The sequence below is a fragment of the Anolis carolinensis genome, chromosome 4, assembly GCF_035594765.1.
Source record: "Anolis carolinensis isolate JA03-04 chromosome 4, rAnoCar3.1.pri, whole genome shotgun sequence".
In the NCBI taxonomy this organism is placed as follows: Eukaryota; Metazoa; Chordata; class Lepidosauria; order Squamata; family Dactyloidae; genus Anolis; species Anolis carolinensis.
The window spans coordinates 187232507-187245571 of NC_085844.1; the positions used below are offsets into that span (position 1 = coordinate 187232507).

General features: G+C 41.6%; 1 protein-coding gene across 8 annotated transcripts in view; it reads right to left on the reverse strand.

Moving 5' to 3' along the window:
• The window catches only part of szt2 (SZT2 subunit of KICSTOR complex), an 86014-nt gene that overhangs the window by 1386 nt on the left and 71563 nt on the right, over window positions 1-13065 (reverse strand). For 3 of the 8 annotated variants that reach the window (XM_062978381.1, XM_062978377.1, XM_062978379.1), the window contains 16 exons: window positions 12928-13055; window positions 12710-12819; window positions 12443-12625; window positions 12096-12366; window positions 10783-10862; window positions 9696-9821; window positions 9141-9343; window positions 8764-8857; window positions 8347-8427; window positions 7971-8045; window positions 7242-7289; window positions 5529-5742; window positions 3993-4176; window positions 2278-2400; window positions 428-917; window positions 90-206 (listed from right to left, as the gene is read on the reverse strand). In XM_062978381.1, coding sequence (XP_062834451.1) covers window positions 90-206; window positions 428-917; window positions 2278-2400; window positions 3993-4176; window positions 5529-5742; window positions 7242-7289; window positions 7971-8045; window positions 8347-8427; window positions 8764-8857; window positions 9141-9343; window positions 9696-9821; window positions 10783-10862; window positions 12096-12366; window positions 12443-12625; window positions 12710-12819; window positions 12928-13055 — 2527 coding nt within the window. Of the gene's footprint in view, window positions 1-89; window positions 207-427; window positions 918-2277; window positions 2401-3992; window positions 4177-5528; window positions 5743-7241; window positions 7290-7970; window positions 8046-8346; window positions 8428-8763; window positions 8858-9140; window positions 9344-9695; window positions 9822-10733; window positions 10863-12095; window positions 12367-12442; window positions 12626-12709; window positions 12820-12927; window positions 13056-13065 lie in introns of those variants that run through there. The other 5 variants (XM_062978383.1, XM_062978378.1, XM_062978384.1 and 2 more) reach the window with 3 other exon arrangements.

Sequence of the window (13065 nt, forward strand, 5' to 3'; positions counted from 1 at the left end):
GCTGGACTTGCCCAGATGAGGTGATTACAGATCACCCTTGATTAACCCATGTAAGCCAGCAGCTCACAGATGTTCTAGGAGAACCTTACCAAGTATTGGGTGCCAGCATCAGCATTCTGGAAATGGCGGCAGCTCTGGGGGAAACGACTCAGTAGCACCTTGATAAGACTCTGGTACCAGGAGACTGGCATGGTGAGGAAGCAGCTCTGCCAGGAGGAGAAAGGGAAGGAGGTTGGTGAAGGATATGGAACCCCTTAAAAGTATATGACAATTGGACATAAGACCTGACTCAGGCACAATGGAATTATCTTAGCACATGCCCCTCCACCCTTTGCAGGGAATTGCAGGATTTGTTCAATGTCAAATGTGCAAGTGCCTCTAGGTGCACATACATATTCGCACGTCCTGACTGAGCTCAGCTACTCACCAACTGGGGGTCGATGTCAGAGATAGATTTCTTGTGCACCGCATCCAGCAATTCTTCCAGCTCCCCAATGGAGAGTTTGCCCAGCTTCAGTTTGTCAGAGGCAAGGGGCTCAAGCAGGAAGAGACGCTTCCAGAGGTTGTCTCGGCGGCAGTGACACTTGGCAAGCTGCACCATGCTGGTCAGCTGCTTCTGGGCAGCAGCCACCTCCGAGGCAAGCAGTGGGAAGAGCGGGGATGTATAGAAGAGTCCAGGGCCCACCCTGACCTGGGGGCCACCTGCATAGAACTCGCCACTGTCCTCCACTTCCTCCCAGGGCTCCGTGATCTCTCTGCGCTGCCAGCCCCCTTCTGCGGTTTCCCAAGCCGCACGCCCCAGAACCGGCTCCAGTGTCTCCCGTTGTAGGCGAGGCAGCTTCTTGAAGCGTCGCATGTCAGCGGTGAGACGTGGAAAAAGCTCCCGTTGACTTGTCATGATTACGTAGAAGTGCAACCTGGAAGAAGTGAACAATAGCCGCTGCATTCTCATGTCTCTTCCAGGTAAAGCCAACTCATTAAGTGAGTCCCCTAGCAGTTTCTAAGCCTGAAGCTTGTCCTCACTTTCTCTCATATGTAGACAGTTTGTTTCAATAACGTTGTGGGCATCCATATTGGAAATACTTGTCAGTCCACTGCAAACTACCCTGTTTCCCTGAAGGAAAATAAGCCCTAACATGATTTTTTTGCGATGCTCACAATATAAATCCTACCCAAAAAATAAGCCCCAGTTAAGATTGTCAGCCAGACAGACACATTTATCAGTCAGTAGTAGAATCACAGAGTTGGAAGAGACCTGGTGGATCATCCAGTCCAATCCCTTGCCAAGAAGCAGGAAAATCACATTCAAAGCACCCCTGACAGATGGCCATCCAGCCTCTGTTTAAAAGCCTCCAAAGAAGGAGCCTCCACCACACTTCGGGGCAGAGAGTTCCACTGCTAAACAACTCTCACAGTGAAGAAGCTCTTCCTAATGTTCAGGTTGTATCTCCTTTCTTGTAGTTTGTAACCATTTGTTCCTTGCCCTAGTCTCTAGGGCAGCAGAAAACAAGCTTGCTCCCTTCTCCCTATGAAGTACATTCACTGCAACACACAACTGACATATTGAATGGTAAAATAATATTAATATATAATTAAATATATATATTATTGACATTAATACTTGGAAGTGCTCATTTAAGGAGAGCTCTATTGCTGGACATGAGAGATTGGGGCCAATAGTTCTACAGGAATGGAGTCGCGAGAAATTCAGGCCAGAATTCAGGGCTTGGAGAGTTATGATAATGTGTTGTCGAAGGCTTTCATGGCCAGGATCACAGGGTTGTTGTGTGTCTTTCGGGCTGTGTGGCCATGTTCCAGAAGCATTCTCTCCTGACGTTTCGCCCACATCTATGGCAGGCATCCTCAGAGGTTGTGAGGATGCCTCACAACCTCACAACCTCTGAGCATGCCTGCCATAGATGTGGGCGAAACGTCAGGAGAGAATGCTTCTGGAACATGGCCACACAGCCCGAAAGACACACAACAACCCAGTTATGATAATGTTCCAGAAGAGGATAACATGACTGTATTTCAGTAAATGTAGATTTTTGTACATGAATAAATTCAGATTGCTGTACATGAAAAAAATAAGATATCCCTTGAAAATAAACCCTAATGCGTATTTTGCAACAAATAAGACCTAGTCTTATTTTTGGAGAAATATGGTGTTATTACTACACCTGGTTGCATTTCTCCTGCTTTTGTAGGCTTTTCTGGGTTGTTCAACCTTTTACCACTCCCACAAACAGGCATGCCCCTGCTTGCCTTTAATCTTACCTCAGCATGAGTCGGTCTGCCTCACTTTGGTCCTCAAACGGTGGAGCGCTGTGACATACAAGCATGGACACATCAAAGTCATCATGGTGACGTAACCCTTCTGAATCCTTGTAGGAACCTGAGCTGTAAGCAGAGGATGGTGTCAGGGATTTTCTATGGGGTAAGTAGGTGCTGAGGAAAGATGGCAGGTCCAACCCATTGGGCTACTACCTGGGCTGCAGCCAACTGAGCTTCTATGAGAGCAGATATCACACATTAAGTGCATGAACTGAGTAACAGTAGTGTTTTGTCCATGGTTTGACTTATTGTTCCTCTCACACCATAGTGTGCTTCTGAAATGTAGAAACATGTTACAAACACATTGTACAATTTGGTCTCTCACACCCACAAAATAAAATAAAAGGAAGGCAGTGCCGTGCATACTTTGTATGACTGTACCATCTAAATAAAAATATTCATCAATTAAGAGAGAAGACAGAAGAGTGTAAAAGGATTAGAACTTAAGTATATGCCACAAATCTAAAAGCCCTTTTGTGAGCCAGGATTTTTTGTATCTCAGTGCAGAACAGTGTGCTCCAGTATTGTCAGCATCCTACACCGTCTGTATAAGCACAAACAAGTTTACATGTTTCCTTTCCTGTTTTGATAAATACATACTGGTAACAGTAACAAAGTGTAATGAAGTAACTGTAACGCTTTACAAGGGTATAACTCTTAGCTAGATTGACAAAATATTCTGACCTGTTGAAGAGTAAATCTGGGAATTCTATCGGTGCCACATAGCAAGCTTTGGGCAGCAAAGGACTGAAACAAGAATTGTGGCTTAAATATGTGAGAGCCAAAGCTGGAAACAGCCTCAAAGAGCCTTTCTGGTGCTTTGAATCAAGAACATGATTTTTCTATAAGCAGACAAAAGCTGGTCTTACTCTTTCTAGAAACAGTAGGGCTAAAGAGGATGACAAACTAAATTTCTTTTGAAGGTGATAAAGCATTTTGTGGGTATCAGACTCAGGCAGAAGTAATAAAGAAATATGAAGCCAGAGAGACAAAAGAAGGAGAATATGGGGATGGAAAAACAGTAATTCTTAGTAATCTGAAAGTTGAGTTGCTTACATGGGATTCTCAAAAGGATCAGTATAATACTATGTTAGTAAAAAAAACCAGGATAATATGCTAAGAGATTATGTTTTATTCTTCTCATTGTCTCAACTGTTTGCAACAGCTAAGTCATAATGCTGGTATAGAGCTTGGTTGCTTTGAGCTAGGCATGAAATAACACGCCGGATTCAATGAGTAAAATGTAGCTAGGGACTGATACTACAAAATATAATGCTATTTACAGCAACTATTCAAAAAACTGCCATGCTCTAAAAATTAAACTTCACATTTCTGTGTTGACTACACCTATTTCAACATGTTCAATTTCATAAACAAAGGCTGCTAAAAATATGATCAATAACCCAAAATACATGAAACTTTGTTAGACAAAACACACATTTTGACTTTAGATTGGAAATTGAAAACAAGACTAGTGTGACGTTTAAGTTGCATATTAAATAAAATTATACTTCCACTGCTGGGCTGGAAAAGATTTTATCTACTACCTTTTGACCAGTGAAGATGGAAAGGTGGCTGACAGCATATGGGGTTCACAACTCTTGGGAACAGTTACTGGAACATCAGGATCTCATTACAACAATCTGGAAACCACTCACCTGTTCCAGATTGAGACAAGAGCATATTCATTCTGCTCTGGGCCAGGGGTCCCCTTCTTGCCATCAGTGGCAGTTCCTGGCCTGGCCATGCGTAAGGGCTTCATATGGTAGGTGCTAGCATGGTCAGTTATGTAATTGTACAGATGATGTGCCATGATGGTATTGGTAGGCAAGGCCAATGTACCTGTTGAGAAAAGACACAAGCTTACTATTTTTTCCCCATAGATCAAAGGGGCAGGGATATCAACCCAAGATCCAAGAGTTGCACATCCCTCAAAAGACCTTGGAAGGCTCTCCCCAATCCTGGAGGCAGCAACCAAAGAATTATGCCATGTGTTAGGACTGGAGAAGCTCTTTTAAACCAGGAGACAAACAGTTCTAATTTAATTTCTCAAAGAATCATAGGATTGGAAGAGACTGCAAGGGCCATCAAGTCCAACCCCCTGCCTTGCAGGAACACACATTTAATGCTGGCTTTATAAAGATCTCCCTGAGGCTTAAAATGGTAACACTGGCCCTCGTGTTTCCTACAATAGAAAGATAATAAAAAATGGCAGCAGAAGCCACTTTGGGTGGTTCATGAGTGGTCTTGGAGTGGGTGAATTTTCTTCATCCCATCTAAATGCCTTAATTAAGATTCCTGGAAAGTCTTATGGCCAGACTTGGAAGACTTTGTGCTCTTTAGGAGGAGAAAAAAGAGACAGAGAGAGAGAGAGAGAAAGAGAAAGAGAGACTATTTCTTGTTACATTCAGGAATATATCATTCTTCTTTCCTTCCTCTAACCACTGTTCTGGCTTTCCGTGTTGACTTATTAAAGCAAGCTTATTGTTTTATGTTCATGTTCCCTTTCCCCTGATTTTATGCTTTTTATGTCTTTCCTCAAAACCTTTTGCTTGTTTTAAGTGCCACTTGCTTTAATTAGCTCTGACACTAAGCCCACAGTCTCCTCTCACTTGGCTCATTGCTAACAGGCTTTAGTGTTTTATTATGAGACGGGTGATGAAATTGAGGCAAGATGTACAGATGTTTTATGATTCTGACATATTCTTGTAGTTTTGTAATGAGATTCCCTTGTCAATCTGGAATGACATATATGACAAAAAAGCGGCTATCTTGGGATTTAGAACCACAGTACAGCCAATTCCTTGTTTTCAATTTTTTATTATTAACTCTTGTGGGCAGAGAGCTGTCTAGTGGGTTGACTTCTATATTTCTGAATTGCTATAATGGCATTATACAAAAATGGGCAGATTGCTTATAATTAATCACGGGACAGGCCAAGATGAATCTATAGAGATTAAGATCAAGTCAGGGGTGCTGTGGTTTTAAGTTTTGAATTTGTTTTTATGGATTTTAACTGAATGTTTTAATACCAATGATATTTAATTCTGTTTTAATATTTGTATATTTGTATATTTTAAATTGGACTCTGCTTTGAGTTTCCTTGTGGAGAGAAAAAGTGGGGTATAAATAAACATAATAATAGAGCTGTTATTTCTAAAAAGCAATCCCCTAAAGATCTCAAGAGCCCTCACCTTGGAAGATGTGGTTACGCCCAAACTTGGGGATGTCAGGATGCTGGGAAATGAAATCTTCCAGGAAGCTGGTCAGATGATAACCTTGCCGCAGCGCGAGGTGGGATCCAAGCAGGTACTGGTGCACAATGCGCAGGTGGAAGTCATAACTGAATGAGTGCACATGCATGAGATCGCGTACTTTGTCACACTCTTCTGTGAAGAGCATAGAGAGCTAAGGAGGAGAAGCAAGAAGAGTTGGAGTGACAACCTTGCAATGCTAAAGTGCTATTTTGTGAGGCTGGAGGGAAGTAGTCAGGAAGGTAATGAGAAAAAGGGGTTCCAACAGAAGCAGCCTGATTGGGCATTCACTCCATTACTGACATTATTCAACCTAAAGAGGCATGTAGAAAAAACATTGGCATCCTCCCTTTAACAGGAAAAAGTTTGGTCAGCAGTTCCTAGGCACTGATCCCTAATGCCAAACATCTGATCAGTTTTCAATAGAAAACATAGGCTGTTAGGAATTGTGGGAGTTGAAGTCCAAAACACCTGGAGGGCTGAAGTTTGCCCATGCCTGGTCTACATTCATTATTTGACATATTATCATTCAATACTCAAAAAGGAAAAAAACAGAAAAAACTGGCAGAAGATACCTAAACCTAAAGTAGTGAAACAACACGTTTGTTATTTCGTATATATCCAGCCCTTTCTCAAATGACACCACAACAGAATATATGGGGTTATTATGAAGAAAAAAAGGAACATAGGAGGTGCTGGCTCAGTTTAATTTGGGAGGAAAATGCTGATATGTCTAATCAAGGATAACGAAAAAAGAATCTAGAGGAATCTACTTTTGACAAATTAATAAAGTTGTGGAAAAGAAAAACTGCCATTTGCAAATAGGTTCATTTAATGCTTTTCACACGATCACAAAAATGAGCACAGAGGTTTCACACAATGCCAATGATACTGCCAAATGCAAGTGTGCTTTTTTGAATAAAATTTTATCAATTTCATAGGAATTCCAGGATTTTTTAAAAAAAATAGGAAAGAGTAATCTCTGAGCTCTGGCGACTAGCATGAAAGACAGTATCTCCTAAATGGCCAGAAAATGAGGATCTTAAAGTAAGTTTGATTATCTAAGACTTAAGTAACTTCTTTATATATTTCAATAATTCCCTATCCATCCCTGTGGATCCCAGACCCCACTTCTATCACCTGCTAATATCCTTTGAGTGTCATTCCTCCTTATCTTCTTTTACTACTATAATTTTAGTATTGCCATTAGGATATAATTTTTCAATCCAGCATGAGCTTTCATGTTGACTTCTGCTGAGAGACATTTCTGCAAAGCGCAATTTATTGGATTAAATAACTATAATTGACAGTTTATTTTGTCTATGGTAAAGTTTTTGCATTTAATTTTTTCCTAGTTGCATGATACAGGTTTCTGAACAAAGGCTGAATTAAGGATAGTTAAAAGATTCATTATTGAGGTTGAATCACTACTGTCTCTAGAACAGTTTGAGTTCTGGAATCCACAAGGTGCTTTTGGAAGTATCCAAGAATTAACACAAGGAGAAATCAACCACTTCTTGTTTTAAAGTAAGGAATGACACTCAGGAGGATTAGTTTTCTGTGCTCCTTTGCACCCAAGTGTCACATCCTGGCTCCTCCACAGTGCAGTCAAGAGACCCGGTGGATGATACATAACCAAAACACTGAACAAACCCGAATAAAAGCTGAGGTTTTCTTCTCGTGCTCAGTCCAAAAGTCCATCTAGTGAGATAATAAAAAATGTCTAAAGTTCAGGACTGCCAGACAGCTGCTGATTGTATGTTACATTCTACTTAAGGATAAAGATGTAACACAGATGCCTTGTTTCTGATGGCATCTGTGTTGCATGTTTCAGGTGCAATGGTTGCTACATCCTACACTTCAGGAAATGTACAGGCTGGCAATTCCAGTTGTCATATGCATACTACATTAAAGGAAACCTCCAACAAGAAACTGTAGCATTGCCCTGCGTTTCAGGAGAAGCCTGTGCCTTCTCTTATTTAGAGATTCCAGAGGCCGTGTCCGAAGCCTGAAAGGCTGAAGGAGACATCCAAGATGAAGCATTAAAAAAGATGAAGATTACAATTTCTTTTTCTAAAGCAGGGATGGAAACTGTGTGAGTTTCCAGATCTTGCTGCACTGCAACCTTTGTCAGTGCTATTCAGCATAGGCAATGGTAAGGAGTGCTAGGAATTCTAGCCCAACAGCTGCAGTTATCATTTCAGAAAAAAGTAAACTAACACAAAGAATATAATTTGGAGCCTATCCTGAACAATAGGCAACAAAACACATGGCCTTGCCGAGTCTTCCAACTCAGCCACTACTTTCTTCAGGCCTACTTCCACATTTATTTCAACAGCCTCTATATCCACCCGAGGACAAGTCAGAACACAGTGATATTACCTGTGAGTTGACAGTCTGGCCCATGGGAAGTCTTGAGCACTCCAGCGCATATTGCTTTACGCAGAAATAGCAGCCCTAAACAAGAACAAAAGCTTATAGCCAGGATCCCATCTTTTCCCCAAGCCTATACCCTACAGGCACCAAAATTCATTTCTGCTTAGCACAGCTAGTTCAAGGGTTGCCCTGTTGCCTCCAGCCAGGCTGAACAATCTCATTCTATACTTTTCCTTCGACTATGGTACTCAGCCACAGCTGATCATATTCTTGCACTCCTCTGCTGTGCCAACAGAGCAGCAGGTCTATCAAAAACCCTGCAGTGGCTCTTTGCCACTTACCGTTCAGATTAGAAGCATGGTGGAAGACAATTCGCACTTACTTGGAAAGCCAGCTCCATCAGCACTATGCCCCCAGGCAGAGCTCTTTGCAAATGGTATGTGGTGACAGGAGGGCTGGTGCTCTGAAAAAAGAATATGCCCTGTTACAGTGCAGGAACAGAACTCTGGTAGGGAAGGGATCATGGAAATGCCTAAGAAATATGTTCCAGCTCTTTCTCAAACTTCTAATCTTCCCTCACAAAGAAGCTTATCTGTCAGGGATGTGGCATCTTTGAATCTCTAGATATTTTGGACTACAAGTCCCATAATTCCTTACCATTGATTATGCTGGCTGGGGCTTTGCAAATCCAAAACAACTGGAGGCCCAAAGATTTTTCACCCCTGCTATATGGAATGAATAATATATGCCATCCAAGTTTTTAGTCCCCCTCAAATCAACACCAAAAATAGTCACACACCTTTGGACTCCCTTCAGCCTTTGGTCTTGTGTATGAGAAGGACCCGCGTCCCTCGCTGCCCATCACTGCCAGAGCTCTGATCCGGCTTGTGCTGCTGAAAACCGGAAGGGAGGAGGATAAAAAAATGTACTGTATCCACTTCTTAATGCATGAGGTATTAAACAGACCTGAAAACGCAATTAATATAGTCCCGACTGCATCTTCTTTGGGTGAATTCAACAAAACTTCTAGGCATCTCCTAAACATCTTTTTGAAGCCACAATTTTCAGGAGATCCAAACATAAAAAATGGCCTTATGCCATGCACTCTGCTGCTGCTCCCGGAATTACCCAATTCCAAAATCTTCTATCACTATCCACCTGCCAATTCTCACTAACCTCCGAGTGGGTGAGGCTGGGCGCACCTGCACCAGGATAAAGCCCATGCTTTGCAGGTACTGGATATACTGCTGCAGGAAAGTGTGACATAACTCCAGGAGCCAGGCTTCATCTTTGGTCCTACATGGCAGTCCCTCTGCAGAATCGCAGCTATGGCTGCGGTCTCTACTTGATGCCGTGGAATCATTTGAACGATGCCGCTTCTAAATAGTAAGTGAGAAATAAGCCATAAGAATCTACTTTAGAGCGACATCTGGGCTTTGGTTATGCACAACATACAAGGATTGCAATGTAATATGAAATAAATGGCATTAGTCAGACAATATGACTTCCAGATCTTTCACCGAGTTAGCCAACCACATCTAACCAATTGGTGGGGAAGCTCAACTAAGGAGAGAAATTTTGCTCAAGTGCCTCCTCTTGGGAGAAAAGAACACAGAAGAAAGCAGTAGTGGGATTATAACGATTCTTTCCCCTCTTCCTGAATTTGGATTTGGTGAGAAGGGTGGAATACAAATATGTGAAATAAATAATAAATTAATAAATACATTTTACCTTTCCCTCTGGCTTGCTTTGTTGATCAGCTTGAATCTGTTGCCGGAAAGTGGGATCGAAGAGTAGAGGTGTAGCACAGTAATGGACCAAACGTGATGACTGTTTCAAAGTTTCCAAATCTGCAAGCTGTGAACACACATTAAGGAGATAGCCATCCTATATCTTAGTAACCATCACAAGTCTTTAAGCCCTATTCCAAACAGCTATACTACCCAAGAGATAGCTATAAAGACCATGTTGAGAGAAAAGAAGTCACTGCAAGGTCAGTGGACCAAGGTTTTGTTCCAGGCCACTGACAATCTATTTATTTAGAGCATTTATATCCTGTCCTTCAAGGTCAAAGATTCCAACAGCAGAATATTATGCAAATATGATAGGGGCGAACAGTCTATGCAACACAGAAAATACAGGTTGTTTCATTTTAATTAGTTTTACTTATTTTTTTATATCTAATAACATGAAATAGTGTTTTGGTTCCTATTCCTCAACATATTCAAAACTTACATATGTAAAATCTACCATTTTAAGCATAATGGAAGTTAGTTTGTCAGGCTGAGAAACACACATTTATACAACTTTGTGCAGCAGTGGTCATCTAGAGACAGGTAGAGAGGAATGGGGAAGGATGGAATGTGTGAAGAACATCCATATGGTATGAACCACAGACGATATCAATTTGTCCTGAAGAAAAATGAATTTAGGTCCCATATCAAGTAAATACTTCTCACTGGAGATTTGAAGTGATTTCCAGATGAGTATGCAACAGACTACACAGGCCGTCTAGAATTAAAAGTCTTAGAACCATAGAATCATAGAATTGTAAAATTGGAAGAGACCTCACAGGCCATCCAGTTCAACCCCCTGCAAGAAGCAGGAAAATCTCATTTAAAGCACCCCCGGCAGATGGCCATCCAGCCTCTGCTTAAAAGCCTACAAAGAAGTCTTTTTGTGGAAGACTCTTGCTTCACCAATGTCCCTCTCATTTATCTCTGAGAACAAGGCCATCCGTATAGTGTAGAACTGGCACAAATATCTCACATAAAAGTGGGGTCCACAATCCCAGCACTGCCCATCCTCACCAACTCACACTGATTGGCACGTTGGACTGTGCAGAGCGTTGTTGCCATGTCATAAAGAGATTCTCGATCTTCATCTGTTTCTCCAACTCTGTGGAACAGAAGTAAGAGCTGAAGAGAGAGGCCCAGAACCTCAAACATACTCCTGCTGAAAACTCAAGCCTTTGCAAAGCTTCATATCATGTGTATACACACAGATTCAATGTCTCTATTCAATGCCATCCCTCCCACTGCATACCTCTACTTTCAGGCACAATAATGCCCTTCCAGATATTACTGGAATGCCATCTCTCATCACGCTTAGGCAAAACAGCCAATAGTGAGAGACAACATTTGCAATCACGATGGCCACAACTGTTCACCCTTTTCTTGGAACCAGTCACTGTTATGCCTTTCATGAAGATAGCCCCAAAGTATCAATGATCCTGCCGCATCTCATGTCTGAAAGAGATCTCTCCCTTATTTATTCTTTTGTGAATTATTTTTATTTGAACATTCAGACAAAGAAAAAACTACTTATAAAATACAACAATACAAAATGAAATTAAAACTACCATAAAACATTTTTTCTTTATATACAAAAGTGACTGGAACACATTTATCTACAACATACAACCTATATACATTCTAAACAAAACTAACCTATAAACCTCCCACTCATTGCCTGTTATTCTAACTTCTTGCTTGTTGGTCCCTTTAAATATAACTTTATTTCTACCTTTCTACTTTTAATAACACTTTCCTTTATCAGAAAATTAATCCTTGAAGATTGTCCCCATCTTTGATGTATAAAAGTAATAAGTATGTCCCAGTCTTTCTGGAATTTAGTCAATGATTTTTCCTTAATCAACATTGTCAATTATTCATATATTTTTTATCAGTTAATATTCTTGGGTGGGCATATCTGGTTCTTTCCATCTCTTGGCATAAATGATTCTCGCTCCTGTAATCATATATAAGAGTAATCTTCCATATTTCTTTTCTAATTGGTCAGCTATCACGCCCAACAAATACAGTTCAGCTTTCATTGTAATGTTAACCCTTATAATCAAGTATGTATGGTAAAATGTTCCAATATTTTTTGCAAAATTTCCAACAATTACTGGATATGCTTTCATACATTTTAGAAAGCCTCTCTGGTGTCAGATACCACCTAAACATCAACTTATAAAATTCTCTTTCAAGTTATTACATACAGTGAATTTCATACTCTTTGCCCAGACCTTCTCCCATTGTTCCGGTTTTATTTAACTGCCTATATTTTGTGCCCATTTAACCATACAATCCTTCACCTGTTCTTCCTCCACTCTGTCCCTTAGCTTACCTTTTCTTTCTATGTTCTTAATCTCTAGGAACTGAGCTCCATGCTGGGCCACATGATCGAGTGCACTCAGCTCAGGGCTGTGAAAGACAGGTCGACTGACCGAGACATCACGAAGAGCCTCATCAAAAGGCACCATGTCAGGAGGGAAGTGAAGTGGTTGCATGATGCGAGTGGAACCACTGAGCCGGCCTTGCTCCTTGCTGGGGGGGACACCAGAGCTCCGGATCAGGGTATCCACCTCAAGAGTGGAATTCAGGAAGGGATTTGGCTCCTAGACACAGAGATATCTAGTGAGCATCATTTATAGGCACAGAGTTGACATGCACATTCATAAAAATCAGGGTTACCTGTTTGCTGTCTTCATGCCATGGAGTATCCATGTAGCAGTAGTGGTGGAAAAGCCCAAGCTTCTGGCTGAGTAGGCAATACACCACATGGGCACGGGCATTTTGCCACTGCAGCAAGCGAGTAAGAGAGCTGCTCAAAGCACTACCCAGGTCCATGGACCAATTGTAGGTGTACAGCACCAGCTGGAAGAGAAAGGGAGACCAATGAGCCTTACACACTTACATTATTAGCTACAAATAGCCAGCCTATAAAAGCATACAACGTACCTTTTTGTCCACAATTTCCATGAAAAGGAATCTTTGCCGGGGTGCTACATCAGAACCCTTCTCTGCAGAGCCAAGCTCTGTGGCCTCAAAACGCTGGAAACCTTTGAGAGCTAGAACAGATTGCGAAGTGGAGTTGAGCTCTGGAGATTCTTACCCAGAAGACCCAGAGGAGGCAAAGAAGGTGCTACTCACTGGGGACTGTCAGGAAGTTCACTCACCTGGTTCTGTACTGCAGCGCCATTGGTGGAAGCTACGCCCCAGCAGTGTAAAGTGTCGGATAACAGCTGGTTGAGCGCTGGAGCCTAGTTTGAGCGTGTATGGCACAAAAGATGTGCCTTGAGGACCGCTGCAGCAAA